Here is a 14,758-nt window from a genome sequence, read left to right on the forward strand (position 1 = left end):
CTATTAAGAAACTAATTAGCATAAATCTAAAATTGCTCATAACTTGCTAAAAAATTATCGTTTTTTAAAATAAAAACCACTGCAGTTATCTACATTACAGCACCAATCAGATTATGTAGGAGATAGGCACTTATAATGTGGTGACAGAGCCTCTAACTTTACTTTTCAATTTTCTTAAGGTGATTTCAGGAAGCCACAGTATTTATACATAAAATGTTAGGCACACTGCCAAAATTGAGAACATGGTTAATATCAATGACTAAGTAAAAAAAAAAAAGTAATTTTAAGATTTATTTTGAAAAATTAAAGAATTCTAAAACATAGAAACTAAAATATTTATGCAAAAGGTAGGATGCAATTTAACGCCCAAGTAAAATCTCCTTTTCTTATACTTCTTAGTTCTTTTTCTTCAGATTTTGAAAGCTTAACAGGAGTTGTATAGGAATATTCAGCCATAGGTTCTTTACTTTCTGGTGCTTCATGTAGATCTTCATCTGAGTCCTCTTCATCGTTCTCACTTTCCATGTCTAAATCTGTGCCGCCTTGCTCTGTACTGCATAAAATTATAGCAATAACATGTTACTTTTTGGGAACTTTGATGCACATTTTCGGTCAATGTCAAGATACATCAAAGGCGGTATCCAATCACTGAGATTTTTGGTATATCCACATGTTTCCCACCTCTGAGAAACCTGAATGGAGTCTTCAGACTGAATAGAGGTGACAACGTGTGCACGCTTGCTCACTCTATTCAAGTCTATAGATTTTGAGAAAGAGCAAAGCAATAGGTATTCTATAAAAGGTCTGAGATGGAAAAACACCTTTAGGCTGAGCTCACACTGGCTGCATACGCTGCGTAAAAGCAGGCAGCGTATCTACCCATTGTGCCGCAGGGAATTCTGGGCGAAATACCGCACCAAACTCTGGTGCAGTTCAAACTGCAGAACTTAGCCGGCCTGCTAGCAGGCATGCCTCCTCGGCTGACGTTTCATCCCAGGAGACCGCTGCAACCTGTGATTGGCTGCATCGGCAGTCACATGGGATGAAGAGTCATCCCAGGAGGTCGACCCTCTGATGTCAACCAGGCCGGCCTCCTGCGATCATGTTTCATCCCATGTGACCGCCACTACAGCTTGTGATTGGCTTCAGCGGTCACATGGGATGAAAAGTAATCCCAGGAGGGAGGATTACAGACTTCTGGGTAGGTATGAGTTGTTGTTTTTTCCCGATTTGTGTTTTTTGCAGCGGAACCGCTGCGAACCCTCCGCAAAAATCGCAACTGCTATTTGTTGCGGATTTTACCTCCCCAATGAATTCAATGGGGAAAAGCCACAACAAATAAGCAGTGTTTACGCAAATACAATCGACATCCTGCGCAATAAAATTCTGCACCGCAGGTCAATTTGAGTTGTTTTTTTTCTGCTCAGTATTTACGCAGGGTGTGGATGAGATTTGTTTTATCGCATCGACTTTGCTGCCACTGTATTTGCTGCAGATTATCCTCAACTAATGCTGGAAAAACCACAGTACTTACACAACGTGTGAGCTGACCCTTAAAGGCTATGTACACCTTTGGAAGGATTTTTTTTTTATTATTAAACCGATGATTGCGTGTTATTAACCAACTTTCAAATTAACGTTAATTAAAACATATTTTTTAACTTTTTATGATAGGAGCTTTATCGGTCTCTCTCAACCGAATCAGTCAGTTCAGAGAGAGTCCTGGGTGTGTCTGACACACCGTATCCAGCTAATATTGATCACATACAAGGTTATAAAAGAAAATTCCTTCCAAAGGCGTTAATCGCTTTTAAAAGGAAATAACCACCTGTGGTTGTAATGGTGAACTCTTCATTGATAAAACCCACATTTTTTTTTATTCAATATACAATTTAACAGCACTAATGGATATGAAGGTCAAAGTTCATACATTGCTACTGGAGAATGGACAGTAACACATATTGTAACAATACGCCTTAAAGAGAACCTTTCGCCTGCCCATACATGTGCAGCTGAGTGCATGTAATAGGCAGGGCTGCACAAACCCTGGGGCACTTTATAAATTTTTCCTATCCTCCTCCGTTATTTAGATATCGCTGACGTTATATTTGGCGCCCGATATGTAAATAACCCCCTGAACTGTTAACGGGGCGTGGAATTGACAAGGGGGCGTGTAACATCGCTGAGACACGGTTCAATCAGCTACGGACAGTGTCCCAAAAAGAGCTAGGGAGAGGTGAGCGCGTGCACGCTTTCACTCTTCAGCACTCGGCAGACCAGAACGACAAGACTGTGTGATCTCTCTCTCTCGATCAGTCTTGTCCTTGTGGAAGGGGGTGTGGAAGAGGGCATGCGTGCAGACGCCAATCTCCGATGCCGCAGTAGAAGATACTACCGCCGCTATGTAACAGAAAAGAATTCACATTCATCTTCTCCTCTTCTGTTCCGTGGTGGTGGCGGCGGAGCTGCGTGCGCTCACCTCTCTCCAGCTTTTTCTGTGACATTGTCCGTAGTTTATTGGACAGTGTCAAAGCGATGTTACACGCCTCCTTGCCAATTACACGCCCCATTGACAGTTCAGGGGGTTATTTAAATATCAGGAGGCCAAATATGATGGCACCGATATCTAAATAACTGAGAAAGATAGGATTTTTTTTTTTATAGTGCCCCAGGGTTTGTACAGCCCTGCCTATTACACTTTGCACTCCGCTGCACATGTATGGGCAGGTGAAAGGTCCTCATTAAGCTAAGAATACCAGAACCTACTTTGGACGCCAAAGGGGATATTTCTTCTATGCAGGTAATAACCATTAAAATAGATCATAAACCACCCTGGGGCAGAGATTGGCACTGCTGCCTTCTTACAACCATATTGTATATTAGGTTTGGATACTTGCTCTCCTTTAAGACTCAATTTAAGAACAGTTCTTATGTATATATACACACTTACGATTAGAAACTAGTAAGTGTCTTTAATATATAACCATAAAGATATGTTGCCAATGTCCATTCTCCATTAATAATATATGAACTTTAGCCTGCAACTTGCATTGGTTTGAAATGTGGAAGGGAAATATATTGTTGCTTTTAACTTTAATTTTTATATGGAATCAATATTATTGATGGAGTGCTGGATTATATCTGTAAAGTGTTCAGACTCCTGTCTGGCACCGGTCATTAATTCCTGGCACCAGACACTTGTTTATTCCATGCATCTCACTGAAATTATGCGGTAATAAATAAATGAATGAGCTGATCATTTACTGGTTGTCTCACAACATATGAATTATGGTAAAGGTAAAATGTACGTTATCTGCCTAGGCTTTGCTCATACTAATGTCTTTAGTTTTTTTTTTACAGTTTTGATGATCGGTTCACTCCCATTGACTCACAGTAGGTGGGTTATGTTTAGGGGCCTTTTGTTTTGCTATTGCAACGCTACTCTGCACGCCAGAGGCAAAATAAACCATGACACTGGTAAACTTCCATTTAATATCTGCCTTTTCCATTTAATATCTGCCTATTCCTACTATGTTTTTGTTTTGTTTTTTACAAATATGAAAGTCATATCATGCTGCCTGACACTAAACAGATTAGTCTACTGAATTGTCTGAAGATCATGTCCACCGATTTTATTCTATAGGCAAAAAAAACTAATTTATAAAAATTAGACCATTAACCCCTTAATGACCAGCCTATTTTGGACCTTAATGACGAGGCTATTTTTTACGTTTTTCAATCGTCGCATTCCAAGAGCTATAACCTTCTTATTTTTGCATCGACATAGCTGTATAAGGTCTTGTTTTTTGCGGGACGAGTTGTATTTTTTAATAGCACCATTTTGGGGGACATATTATATATTAATTAACTTTTATTAACTTTTTTTTGGGGGGGGAATAGAAAAAAACCTGAAATTTCGCCACTCTTTTTTTGCGTCCTAAATCTACGCCGTTTACAGTGTGGTATAAATAACACAATAACTTTATTCAGCGGGTTGTTACGATTGCAACGATACCAAATTTGTATCGTTTTTGTATGTTTTACTACTTTTACACAGTAAAAACGCTTTTTTTTCTAAATGATTTGTTCTTGTGTCTCCATATTTGAAGAGCCGTAATGTTTTTATTTTTTCGCCGATGCGGTTGTATGAGGGCTTTTTTTTTGCGGGACGACTTGTAGCTTTTATTGGTACCATTTTGGAGTAGATGCGACTTTTTGATCACTTTTTATCACATTTTTTTAAAGTCACTATTCACAGAAAACAGCAATTTTTCCATAGTTTTTTATTAATTTTTTTACGGCGTTCACCGTGCGGGTTAAATAATGTAATAGAATTATAGTCGGGGTCGTTACGGACGCGGCGATACCAAATATGTGTAACTTTTTTACTTTATTTTGTTTTTTTAATAGTAAAGCAGTTTGTAAGGGGAAAAGCTGGGTTTTTCATATTTTTTCACATTTTTTTTTAATTAACTTTATTAAACTTTTTTTTCACTTTTTTACTAGTCCCATTAGGGGACTATAATATGCGATTCTGCGATCGCTATTATAATACACTGCAATACTTTTGTATTGCAGTGTATTACTGCCTGGCCGTTTAACACGGACAGGCATCTGCTAGGTCATGCCAGAGGCATGATCTAGCAGGCATTCATGACAGGCAGACCTGAAGGCCTTTATTAGACCCCCGGCTGCCATTAGAGACACAGACACTCGGCGATCGTATCGCCGGGTGTCGGTGGGAGAGAGAGCTCCCTCCCTCTCTCCAAAACCACTCAGATACGGTGCTCGCTATTGAGCACCGCATCTGAGGGGTTAAACGTGTGAGATCGATACCAATATCGATCTCACACGGCAGAGCAGGGACGCTCCCAGCCCTCAGCTGCCTCTAGCAGCTGAGAGCAGGGAGATTTGACAGCTCCCTGCTCTGTTTACTTATTCCGATGCCGCGACGTAAAAAGTCTATGGCATCAGAATAAGGCCCGTTAGTGACCGACGTAGAAACACGATGGGCCGGTCACTAACGGGTTAAAAGTATATAATAAGACAATACTAAACAAGGAACTGAAATCTAACAAGGTTTACCTTTCATGCTGCTGGGAAATCAATAATGAATCCACGAACAAGGAACACAAGATGGCTGCAGGTGGTAACACATGAGCTGGAGTGTGAAGAAGCTAAACAGACAAAAAGACAACATCAATGATCAAGATTCTTCTAGCTTCTAAATTCACAGCACACGTCACTTCAAGGGTCTACATTTTAAATGTGGCAACAATTCATAATAGTAACAAATATTGTCAATTCTATTGAGGTGGGTGATAAAATAAAAACACCACATACCTCTTTAACCGCAAAATATTCTTGCGTTTTGCCACCCGTGAAACCAGACTTTTCCACTTGCATCTCTATCTTGCTCTCCAGCTGTTTCTTTTGCCGGTTTTTCTCCAATAATGTGAAGAAAGGTGTAAAAGGTAAACTTTCTTCTGGTGCCAACTAAACCAAATGAAAAAGAAACGGTATTATGTAACATGTTCTGTTATTAGTCACCAGTGTACTACTTCGTTCCTATTTACAATGTATTTGCTGTGGAGATCCACAAAGGCTTTTGAACATTTAGTTAACTAAGTTTTTCACTGCCAGGGACATATGTAACATCATGACTAAAGTCCTACCATGACTAGAATATAAGGGCTAAGGCTTTAGGTGCAATAATTTTGGGGCGCAGCACAAACCGTTTGACTGTGGTTTTATCCCTCTATAAGAGAAAGGGAAAGCTGCAAGTGAGGGCAGGAAAAAGATCACATACTGTTACTGTCATCTTTCCCCCTGTACAGCCTTCCAGTGACGCAAAGGGTTGATATAACCCCATTACCAGAGTTTCTGCGTTGATCAGTGCTCGTTTGCTCCTTTTATAAGGAGCAAGTACGTTTGTATGTTTTTATCATATCGGCAGCACATCTCTCCGTTTACGGAGGGGGATGTGCTGCTGACAACGATAATATTTATTGCTGCATAAACTATACAATCAGTTGATGAACGAGTGCTTGCTCGTTCATCGGCTGATGGTTGCTTTGTTTGCACGGGGTAATGATCGTGAATGAGCGTTTATTCAGTATAACCCCTTCCCCCTGCTTGCATTCTGGGCCCTAATGTCCAAGCCATTTTTTACATTTTTCCATTGTTACATTCGAAGAGCTGTAACTTTTTTATTTTTGCGTCGGCATAGCTGTATAAGGTCTTGTTTTTTGCGGGACGACTTGCAGTTTTTATTGGTGCCATTTGAGAGTAGATGCGACTTTTTGATCACTTTTTATCACATTTTTTTTAAGTCAGGATTAACAGAAAACAGCAATTTTTCCATTGTTTTTTATTTTATTTTTTACAGCGTTCACAGTGCGGGTTAAATAATGAAACAGCTTTATAGTCGGGGTCGTTACGGACGCGGCGATACCAAATATGTGTAACTTTTTTGCTTTATTGTATTTTTTTTTAATAGTAAAGCATTTTGTAAGAGGAAAAAGTGGGTTTTTCATTTTTTTTTTAAATTAACTTTATTAAACTTTTTTTACTTTTATACTAGTCCCACTAGGGGACTTCACTATCCTCCGATCGCTATTGTAATACACTGCAATACTTTTGTATTGCAGTGTATTACTGCCTGTCCGTTTAAAACCGACAGGCATCTGCTAGGTCATGCCTGCGGCATGATCTAGCAGGCATTCGGTCCAGGCAGACCTGGGGGCCTTTATTAGACCCCCGGCTGGCATAGAAGACACTGACACTCGGCGATTTTATCGCCGGGTGTCGGTGGGAGCTCCCTCCCTCTCTCCAAAACCATTCAGATGCGGTGCACGCTATTGTGCACCGCATCTGAAGGGTTAAACGGGTGAGATCGATACTAATATCGATCTCACCCGGCAGAGCAGGGACGCCCCCAGCCCTCAGCTGCCTATGGCAGCTGAGAGCAGGGAGATTTGATGGCTCCCTGCTCTGTTTACTTTATTCTACAGCAGCGCCGTAGAATGGCGGCGCTGTAGAATAAAGCCCATTAATGACCGCCGTGAAAAGGTTTATCGGCGGTCATTAAGGGGTTAAAAGTCAAGGACCTCATTATCTTTTTGTCTGTTTACTTGTGTTCCTTCCTGGACAAGTCTTCTAACTTATGAACTGTCACACCCTTAAGACTCCCATCATTACAGATAACGAGGGACCCTCAATAGTTGGCCACCCATGCCCAGTCACTCTCCAATCAGATCATTTTAAAGAGACTCTGTCACCACATTATAAGTGCCCTATCTCCTACAAAATCTGATCGGCGCTGTAATGTAGGTAACAGCAGTGGTTTTTATTTTGAAAAACGATCATTTTTTAGCAAGTTATGCGCAATTTTTGATTTATGCGAATTAGTTTCTTAATAGACAACTGGGCGTGTTTTTACTTTTTACCAACTGGGCGTTGTACAGAGGAATGTATGACGCTGATCAATCGGCTTCATACACTTATCATTGTTCCAGCCCAGCTACTTTCACTGCAGAATCACCCTGGAACAATGAGAAGTGTATGACGCTGATTGGTCACTGATTGGTCACTGTCAAACACTCCTCTGTACAACGCCCAGTTGATAAAAAGTAAAAACACGCCCAGTTGTTTATTAAGAAACTAATTAGCATAAATCTAAAATTGCTCATAACGTGCTCAAAAATAATCGTTTTTCAAAATAAAAACCACTCCTGTTATCTACAGTAAAGCGCCGATCACATTATGTAGGAGACAGAGCACTTATAATCTGGAGCCTCTTTAACTTGTCTAATATTCACAAATTAATTTATTTGGAAAGTGGCTGCATACACGTGCAAACTTTCCGAACTGGTATTTTGGGCCCTTTGTTCTCAGTAATGTAGAGGTCTCACAGATCTGACAACATTTATTAAAAATTGTCTGGCTGGCCGCAAAAGTTGTCGTGGGGCAACTTCCATAAACCTTTCATTACCAAGAACAATCGCTGTGACTAGAATATAAAAGGCGAAAAGATTTTATTATTGGAAACAAAAACAAACCAAAAACGGTACAGAATTGGTATCAGAGTGTCTGCAATGACGCGAACTATAAAACTATCACGCTATATATTGATTTCCATGGTTGCGGACTATAACACAATCCATGTGCAGTCTGGTCCTGCAGTGCTGGGTCGTCTGAACCTGTAGTCTAATTCTGCAGTAATGAGCTCAAAGCAGTTTAAACACTAAAAGAAATTATAATTTCAAGAAGGCATTTCGATAAAATCATGCTGCCTGCACAGAAATACCGAAAAGTGTTAAGGTCAAAGACATCAATGGAAAAAGTTAGTTGCTGGTTTGTTTAATCTGCGACTAAGAAGGTGGTTTACCTACGTACTTGGCAAGGAGGTTCTGGCATAACTTTAAAAAAGAAAAAATCTGCACACTTGGGTAAAAGTTGAATACGTAATACCCAGATCTTAACACATACCTGCTTGCTTAAAGGTTTTAACCTCTCTTCAGAAGATTTTGTGCTAAATGTCATTAGATCCTGAAACGAAAAACACCATGATGTTGACTAATAAGAATACAGTGAGCAAAAGTACGACATAGATCAACTAAATGAAGATTACTTCAAAGACATTAAAAAAAAAGTATATCATCAATAATTAAATCACCATAGAGATCACATTTCCACAAATGTAGAATATTTCATTTATAGCTGGACCTTCATACAGTGAATAGAGAAACAGAGAAAACTAAACTGATGTTCATTACCTGAGTTTCTGTGAGGAAATAAAGTTGAGATTTTATTAACCACTTGTGGGTTTTTGAAGGCAAAACTTCAGGTACATCTCTTGGTACAAACACAGCCCACTGTACACAGCCTCGGCAGATATCCGCATGGACATACAGAGGCATTGGGTCAGCAGGGTTAAATATAAACACTGAAAAAAATTAGAAACAATAAAGAACAACAATTATTTTTAACCCCTTTAGAACCAAACTATTTTGGGCCTTAACCCCTTAGTGACCACCAGTATACCTTTTGACGGCGGTCACTAAGGGGCCTTAGGCTAGGCCGTCGCCTTTTCGCGGCGACCCAGTCTAAGTCCTGCACGGGTGTCCCGTGCAGGCTGGAGCCGGGACTCTGCTATCTGATGACAGCCTGGCTCCTGCTCAAACGCCCGTGATCGAAGTTGACTTAAATTGCGGCCGTTTAACCCGTGAAATGCCGCCGATAGCGACATTTAAAATGCAATCGCAGATCTCCAATGGGGTGTCATAGCATCTGGGGGCCTGATAAAAGCCCCCAGGTCTGCCCTGGGCATATGCCAGAGGATTGACTGTCAGTATGCCAGAGCATTATTGCCTGTCCGTGTAACTAAGTATACCAAAGAATTCGAGCAGCGATCTGAAGATCGCACAGTAAAGTCCCCTAGTGGGACTAATAAAATAAGCAATAAATGTGAAATCAAGATTAATAAGGACAGTAAAAAATAAATAAAACCATTTTTTTCCATAAAAAGTGGATTTATTAAAAGTGTAAAAAATAAATAAAAAAGTACACATATATGGTATCACCGCGACCATAATGACGTAATTTAAACTGCAAGGTGAACACCATTAAAAAAACCGCAAAAAACAATAGCAAAATTGCTATTTTTGCCCCCAAAAAAGTCATAATAAAAAAATCAATCAATAAGTCCCACTTACCCCAAAACAGTACCAATCAAAACTACGTCTCGTCCCGCAAAAGTCAAGCCGAAAAAAACCACTACATTGACGGAAAAATAAAAAAATTACGGCTCTTGGAAAGACTATGCAAATAATTTTAGTTCAAAGGTGTTTTTATTGTGCAAAAGTCGTAAAACATAAAAAACCTCTACATATGTGGTATCACCGTAATCGTACCAACCTATAGAATAAAGGTAACATGTTATTTACGCCGCACAGTGAACGGCGTCAATTTAAAACGCATAGAACAATGGTGGAATTTCAGGTTTTTTTTTCTAATCCCCCCACAAAAAAAAGTTAATAAAAGTTAATCAAAAAATTATATGTACCCTAAAATGGTGCCATTAAAAAGTAGAACTAATCCCACAAAAAACAAGTTCTCATACAGCTATGTAGACGGAAAAATAAAAAAGTTATAGCTTTGAATGCGACTATAGAAAAAAATAATAATAGCTTGGTCATTAGGGCCTAAAATGGGCTGGTCACTAAGGGGTTAAGGACAAAGAAATCTTGTTTTCATTTTTTCATCTCCACATTCCGTAAGCAAAAACTTTATTCCCACTGACGTAGCTGCATGAGGGCTGGTTTTTCATGGAACAAGGTATATTTTTGAATGGTAATTTGGGGTTTTATATAACTTAAAGAGGCTCTGTCACCAGATTTTGCAACCCCTATCTCCTATTGCAGCAGATCGGCGCTGCAATGTAGATAAGAGTAACGTTTTGTTTTTTTTTTAAAAAGCATTTTTGGCCAAGTTATGACCATTTTTATATTTATGCAAATGAGGCTTTCTAAAGTACAACTGGGCATGTTTACAGTAAAAGTACAACTGGGCGTGTATTATGTGCGTACATCGGGGCGTTTTTACTTCTTTTACTAGCTGGGCGTTTTGAATGGGAGTGTATGATGCTGACGAATCAGCATCATCCACTTCTCTTCGTTAACACCCAGCTTCTGGCAGTGCAGACACAGCGTGTTCTCGAGAGATCACGCTGTGACGTCACTCACTTCCTGCCCCAGGTCCTGCATCGTATCGGACGAGCGAGGACACATCGGCACCAGAGGCTACATTTGATGTGTCCTCGCTCGTCCGACACGATGCAGGAAGTGAGTGACGTCACAGCGTGATCTCTCGAGAACACGCTGTGTCTGTGCACTGCCAGAAGCTGGGCGTTGTGAAGATGATACTTCTATTCACAACGCCCAGCTAGTAAAAGAAGTAAAAACGTCCAGATGTACGCACATAATACACGCCCAGTTGTACTTTAGAAAGCCGCATTTGCATAAATATAAAAATGGTCATAACTTGGGCAAAAATGCTCGTTTTTTTAAAAAAACAAACGTTACTCTTATCTACATTGCAGCGCCGATCTGCTGCAATAGGAGATGGGGGTTGCAAAATCTGGTGACAGAGCCTCTTTAAAGGCTATGTAGGGGATTTTTATTTCTTTTGTAATAAACAATTCAGTGTATTTAGTGTAATTTTATAATTAATTTTTATTAAAAATTAGTTTTTCCTTTTTAGAAACAGCTGCTCTGTATTCTCTATACAGAGCAGCTGCATCTAGCGCTATTACCTGAATCAGTAAGTCCTGACCTGACGGGTTAAGTGTCAGCGGGTCCTGTAATCTATTACATGCAAGTTCATAACTTAGATTGATAGGTTACAGGTGGATCCTGCGTTTTAGAGACACGCAGGACCCGCTGTCACTGAACCAGTCAGTCTCGCGGACCTGACGGGAGCAGGATTTAGCGCTACATACAGTTGCTCTGTATAGAGAATACAAAGCAGCTGTATCTAAAAAGTAAAATGAATAAAAACTATTTATAAAGTTACGCCAAACATACTGACTGACCTGTTTATTCAAAAAAATGCCCTTCAAAAGGTTTACATAGCCATTAAATTTTTTTTTTTTTTTATGGTGGTGGTTGAAAAACACAGCGACTCTGCCATTGTTTTTTGGGTTTTGCTTTTATGGCGTTTACTATGCGATACAAATAAGATTAATTATATCAACCCAGAGAATAAGTTAAGTATACCAAATTTATATAGTTTGAGGTTTTACTACTTTGGCCCAATAAATGTTATTTATTTTTGTGTCGAAGCATTTCAAGTTCCACAACATTTGTATTTTTCCCTTGACAGCTGTATGAGGGCTGTATTTTACAAGACAAGTTAAAGTTTTGATTGGCACAGTTTTGGGGTACACACGATTTTTTGATAATTTTATTTAGATTTTTGGGAGATAGCATTAAAAAAAATAGCAATTCCACCATTGTGTTTTGGTATTTTTATTTACAGCATTCACTGTGTGGTATAAACATTTTAACTATTTTACATGTTCTACGAATGCGGCAATATTTGCACTATATGGGGATTTTTAATGGGACAAAATGGATTTCAGGAACTAAAATGCAACTACACATGGCAGACACTGGGGCCGCTGGCTGTCATAACACCACATCTGCACCCCGCTATCGAATCGCGGCGGCGCTGACGGGCTAACAGGGGGAGCCTTAGAAGCCGCTATCGCTACTGACTGCAACATTAAGAGAGTTTAATGTCCAGGAACGAAGTAAGCTCCAATTCCGACCGTTGCAGAAGAGAGTGTCAGCTGTATGTTACAACGGACAACTGCTGTGGATAATGCAAGCACAGCTCCCTCTGGAAATTGCTCCAAACCTTCATGTACAGTTATGTATAAGTGTGGGAAGGATTTAACACTGCATATACCATAGACTGGGAATGGGAGTTTTCAGTGTCATTATCAGGGTCACAATTTTTAGAAAAGCTGTGCTCTGAATAAAACAACATGTGGCTGTGTAAAAAAATAAGGCAATATTATACCTAACATATGGTTTTATGTTATGAGAGAATGAATACATTGTCATTTACATTCACAGGCTTTGAACCAGTCCTGCTCACAGATAAGTAGGGGATACAATTGTATCTAGGCAATGCATTGTGCCATTGTAGCAAACTACGAAAGGGGAGAAGAGTGAGCGAGAAGACATTTTTGTTCCTCTGTCGTTTGCTTCTAGAGTCATCTCTTAATGGAAAAAATCATGGAAATTAGCTAAAATCCTTAAAACGGAGTGGTCTGATTTAAAAACAAAACATTTTTCAAATACCCTATTAGGGAATTATGAGTATGTAGCATTTGTCTCCTGTTGAGAGAACTCATCTATGGGCCAGAGAGGGAAAAAAAGAGAGACAAAGAGCATCTCCTGCTCTGGAGGAATCAGCAGGTCCATCCATTACACGCAAGGACCTACTGATTCAACATGAACAATGTCATGATTTTCCCTGTGGTGCTGTAGGTAAACGGAACATTTGCTGCCAGGATCCATCACAGATTACATCGGATTGTTCGGGGACCAAGCAGTGGGACACCCTCTAATCTACTTACAGTCAAAGGATTCTTCTAAAAAAGTAGACTTTATAAAGTGGACAAGCCCATTAACCCCCTAACAATCACGTTAAAATGATCAAAAACCCTCCAGACAGGTTTTTTTTTTTTTCTTACTGTAGATTGAATTGGTCATAGAATCACAGATCCCCCTTCCTCTTTCTGCACGCTGCCAGCACGTCCCCCTCTGCTTTTCACACAGAAGCAAGAGCTGCAAGTACAGTATTAGCACCTCTGACTTCAACGTGCTCTAACTCAGGACATATTATTGGTTTTAAAACCAGACCAAAATCACTGCTTTTGCCCCGTTCTAGCCGGAGCTAGAGCCTTTAGAGTAGGAGCTCCTTGAGCACTCAGACTGCCCGAGATGTGCTCGATCTAATCTGTATGGCAGTGTTCCTGCAGCCCGAGCACAACTGAAAAAGTGATATGACTGTCGTAGACAAAGAGGCAACTTTCATAATTTTTTTCGCTTTAAATTTTATACATAAACAAAAAAGGTTCCAAAATGTATTGTCCCTTATAGTCTCAATAATGAATTCCACTGTATACCAGAATACTTTAGCCCAAAATCCATCTGCCTCAGCCAGATAGCTGAAACATGTGCATAATTGAACCTTTCAGAAAGAGCGAGAACACTAAGCATCTTGATGTCATGCTTAAAGAGGCTCTGTCACCACACTATAAGTGCCCTATCTCCTAACATAATCTGATCAGCGCTGTAATATAGATAAGTGTTTTTTTATTTTGAAAAACAATAATTTTTGCGCAAGTTATGAGCAATTTTAGATTTATGCTAATTCGTTTCTTAGACAACTGGGCGTTTTTTACGTTTTTACCAAGTGGGTGTTGTGAAGAGAAGTGTATGACGCTGACCAATCAGCGTCATACACTTCTCTCCATTCATGTCCATTTGTACTCAGCACAGCGTGATCTTGCGAGATCACGCTGTGTCACAAACACACCCACATTAACTTTTCTGAAGTGTCTTGAGAGTGAATGGACCTCCAGCTAGGACGCGATGTCTATTCACACTCCCGACATTTCGGTAAAGTTTGTGTGGGACTTAATCACAGTGTGATCTCACGAGATCACGCTGTGTGAGTAAGTCCCACAAAAACTTTACCGAAGTGTCAGGAGTGTGAATAGACATCGCGTCCTGGCTGGTGGCAATGTCTATTCACCCTCATGACACTTCAGTAAAGTTAGTGTGAGTAAGTGACAGCAAGATCGGGCAAGATCACGCTGTGCAGAGTACAAATGGACATGAATGGAGAGAAGTGTATGACTGATTGGTCAGCGTCATACACTTCTCTTTAAAACGCCCACTTAGTCAAAAGGTAAAAAACACCCAGTTGTCTATTAAGAAACGAATTAGCATAAATCTAAAATTGCTCACAACTTGCTCAAAAATTATCGCTTTTCAATATAAAAACCACTGCTGTAATCTACAGTACAGCGCCGATCAGATTATGTAGGAGATAGGGCACTTATAATCTGGTGACAGAGCCTCTTTAACAAAGATGAAGTAGAATTGCTGAGGGATATTCGTACTCTCCTACTTGAGATCTTGGGTGGTCACTTAAGGACTGCCCTCTTCTATACACACAA

At 39.8% G+C, this 14,758-nt stretch overlaps 1 protein-coding gene across 1 annotated transcript in view; it reads right to left on the reverse strand.

Annotated features, from left to right (window-relative positions):
• Positions 1-278: 278 nt before the first annotated feature.
• Positions 279-14,758, reverse strand: part of WDR75 (WD repeat domain 75) — a 116,442-nt gene continuing 101,962 nt past the window's right edge. Inside the window, exons 17-21 of the mRNA XM_075831275.1 lie at positions 8,778-8,947; positions 8,491-8,550; positions 5,344-5,496; positions 5,086-5,177; positions 279-553 (exon numbers count right to left, since the gene is read on the reverse strand). Of these exons, the coding sequence (XP_075687390.1) occupies positions 337-553; positions 5,086-5,177; positions 5,344-5,496; positions 8,491-8,550; positions 8,778-8,947 (692 nt within the window). The 3' untranslated portion in view covers positions 279-336. The remainder of the gene's footprint in view (positions 554-5,085; positions 5,178-5,343; positions 5,497-8,490; positions 8,551-8,777; positions 8,948-14,758) is intronic.

The sequence above is a fragment of the Rhinoderma darwinii genome, chromosome 6, assembly GCF_050947455.1.
Source record: "Rhinoderma darwinii isolate aRhiDar2 chromosome 6, aRhiDar2.hap1, whole genome shotgun sequence".
In the NCBI taxonomy this organism is placed as follows: Eukaryota; Metazoa; Chordata; class Amphibia; order Anura; family Rhinodermatidae; genus Rhinoderma; species Rhinoderma darwinii.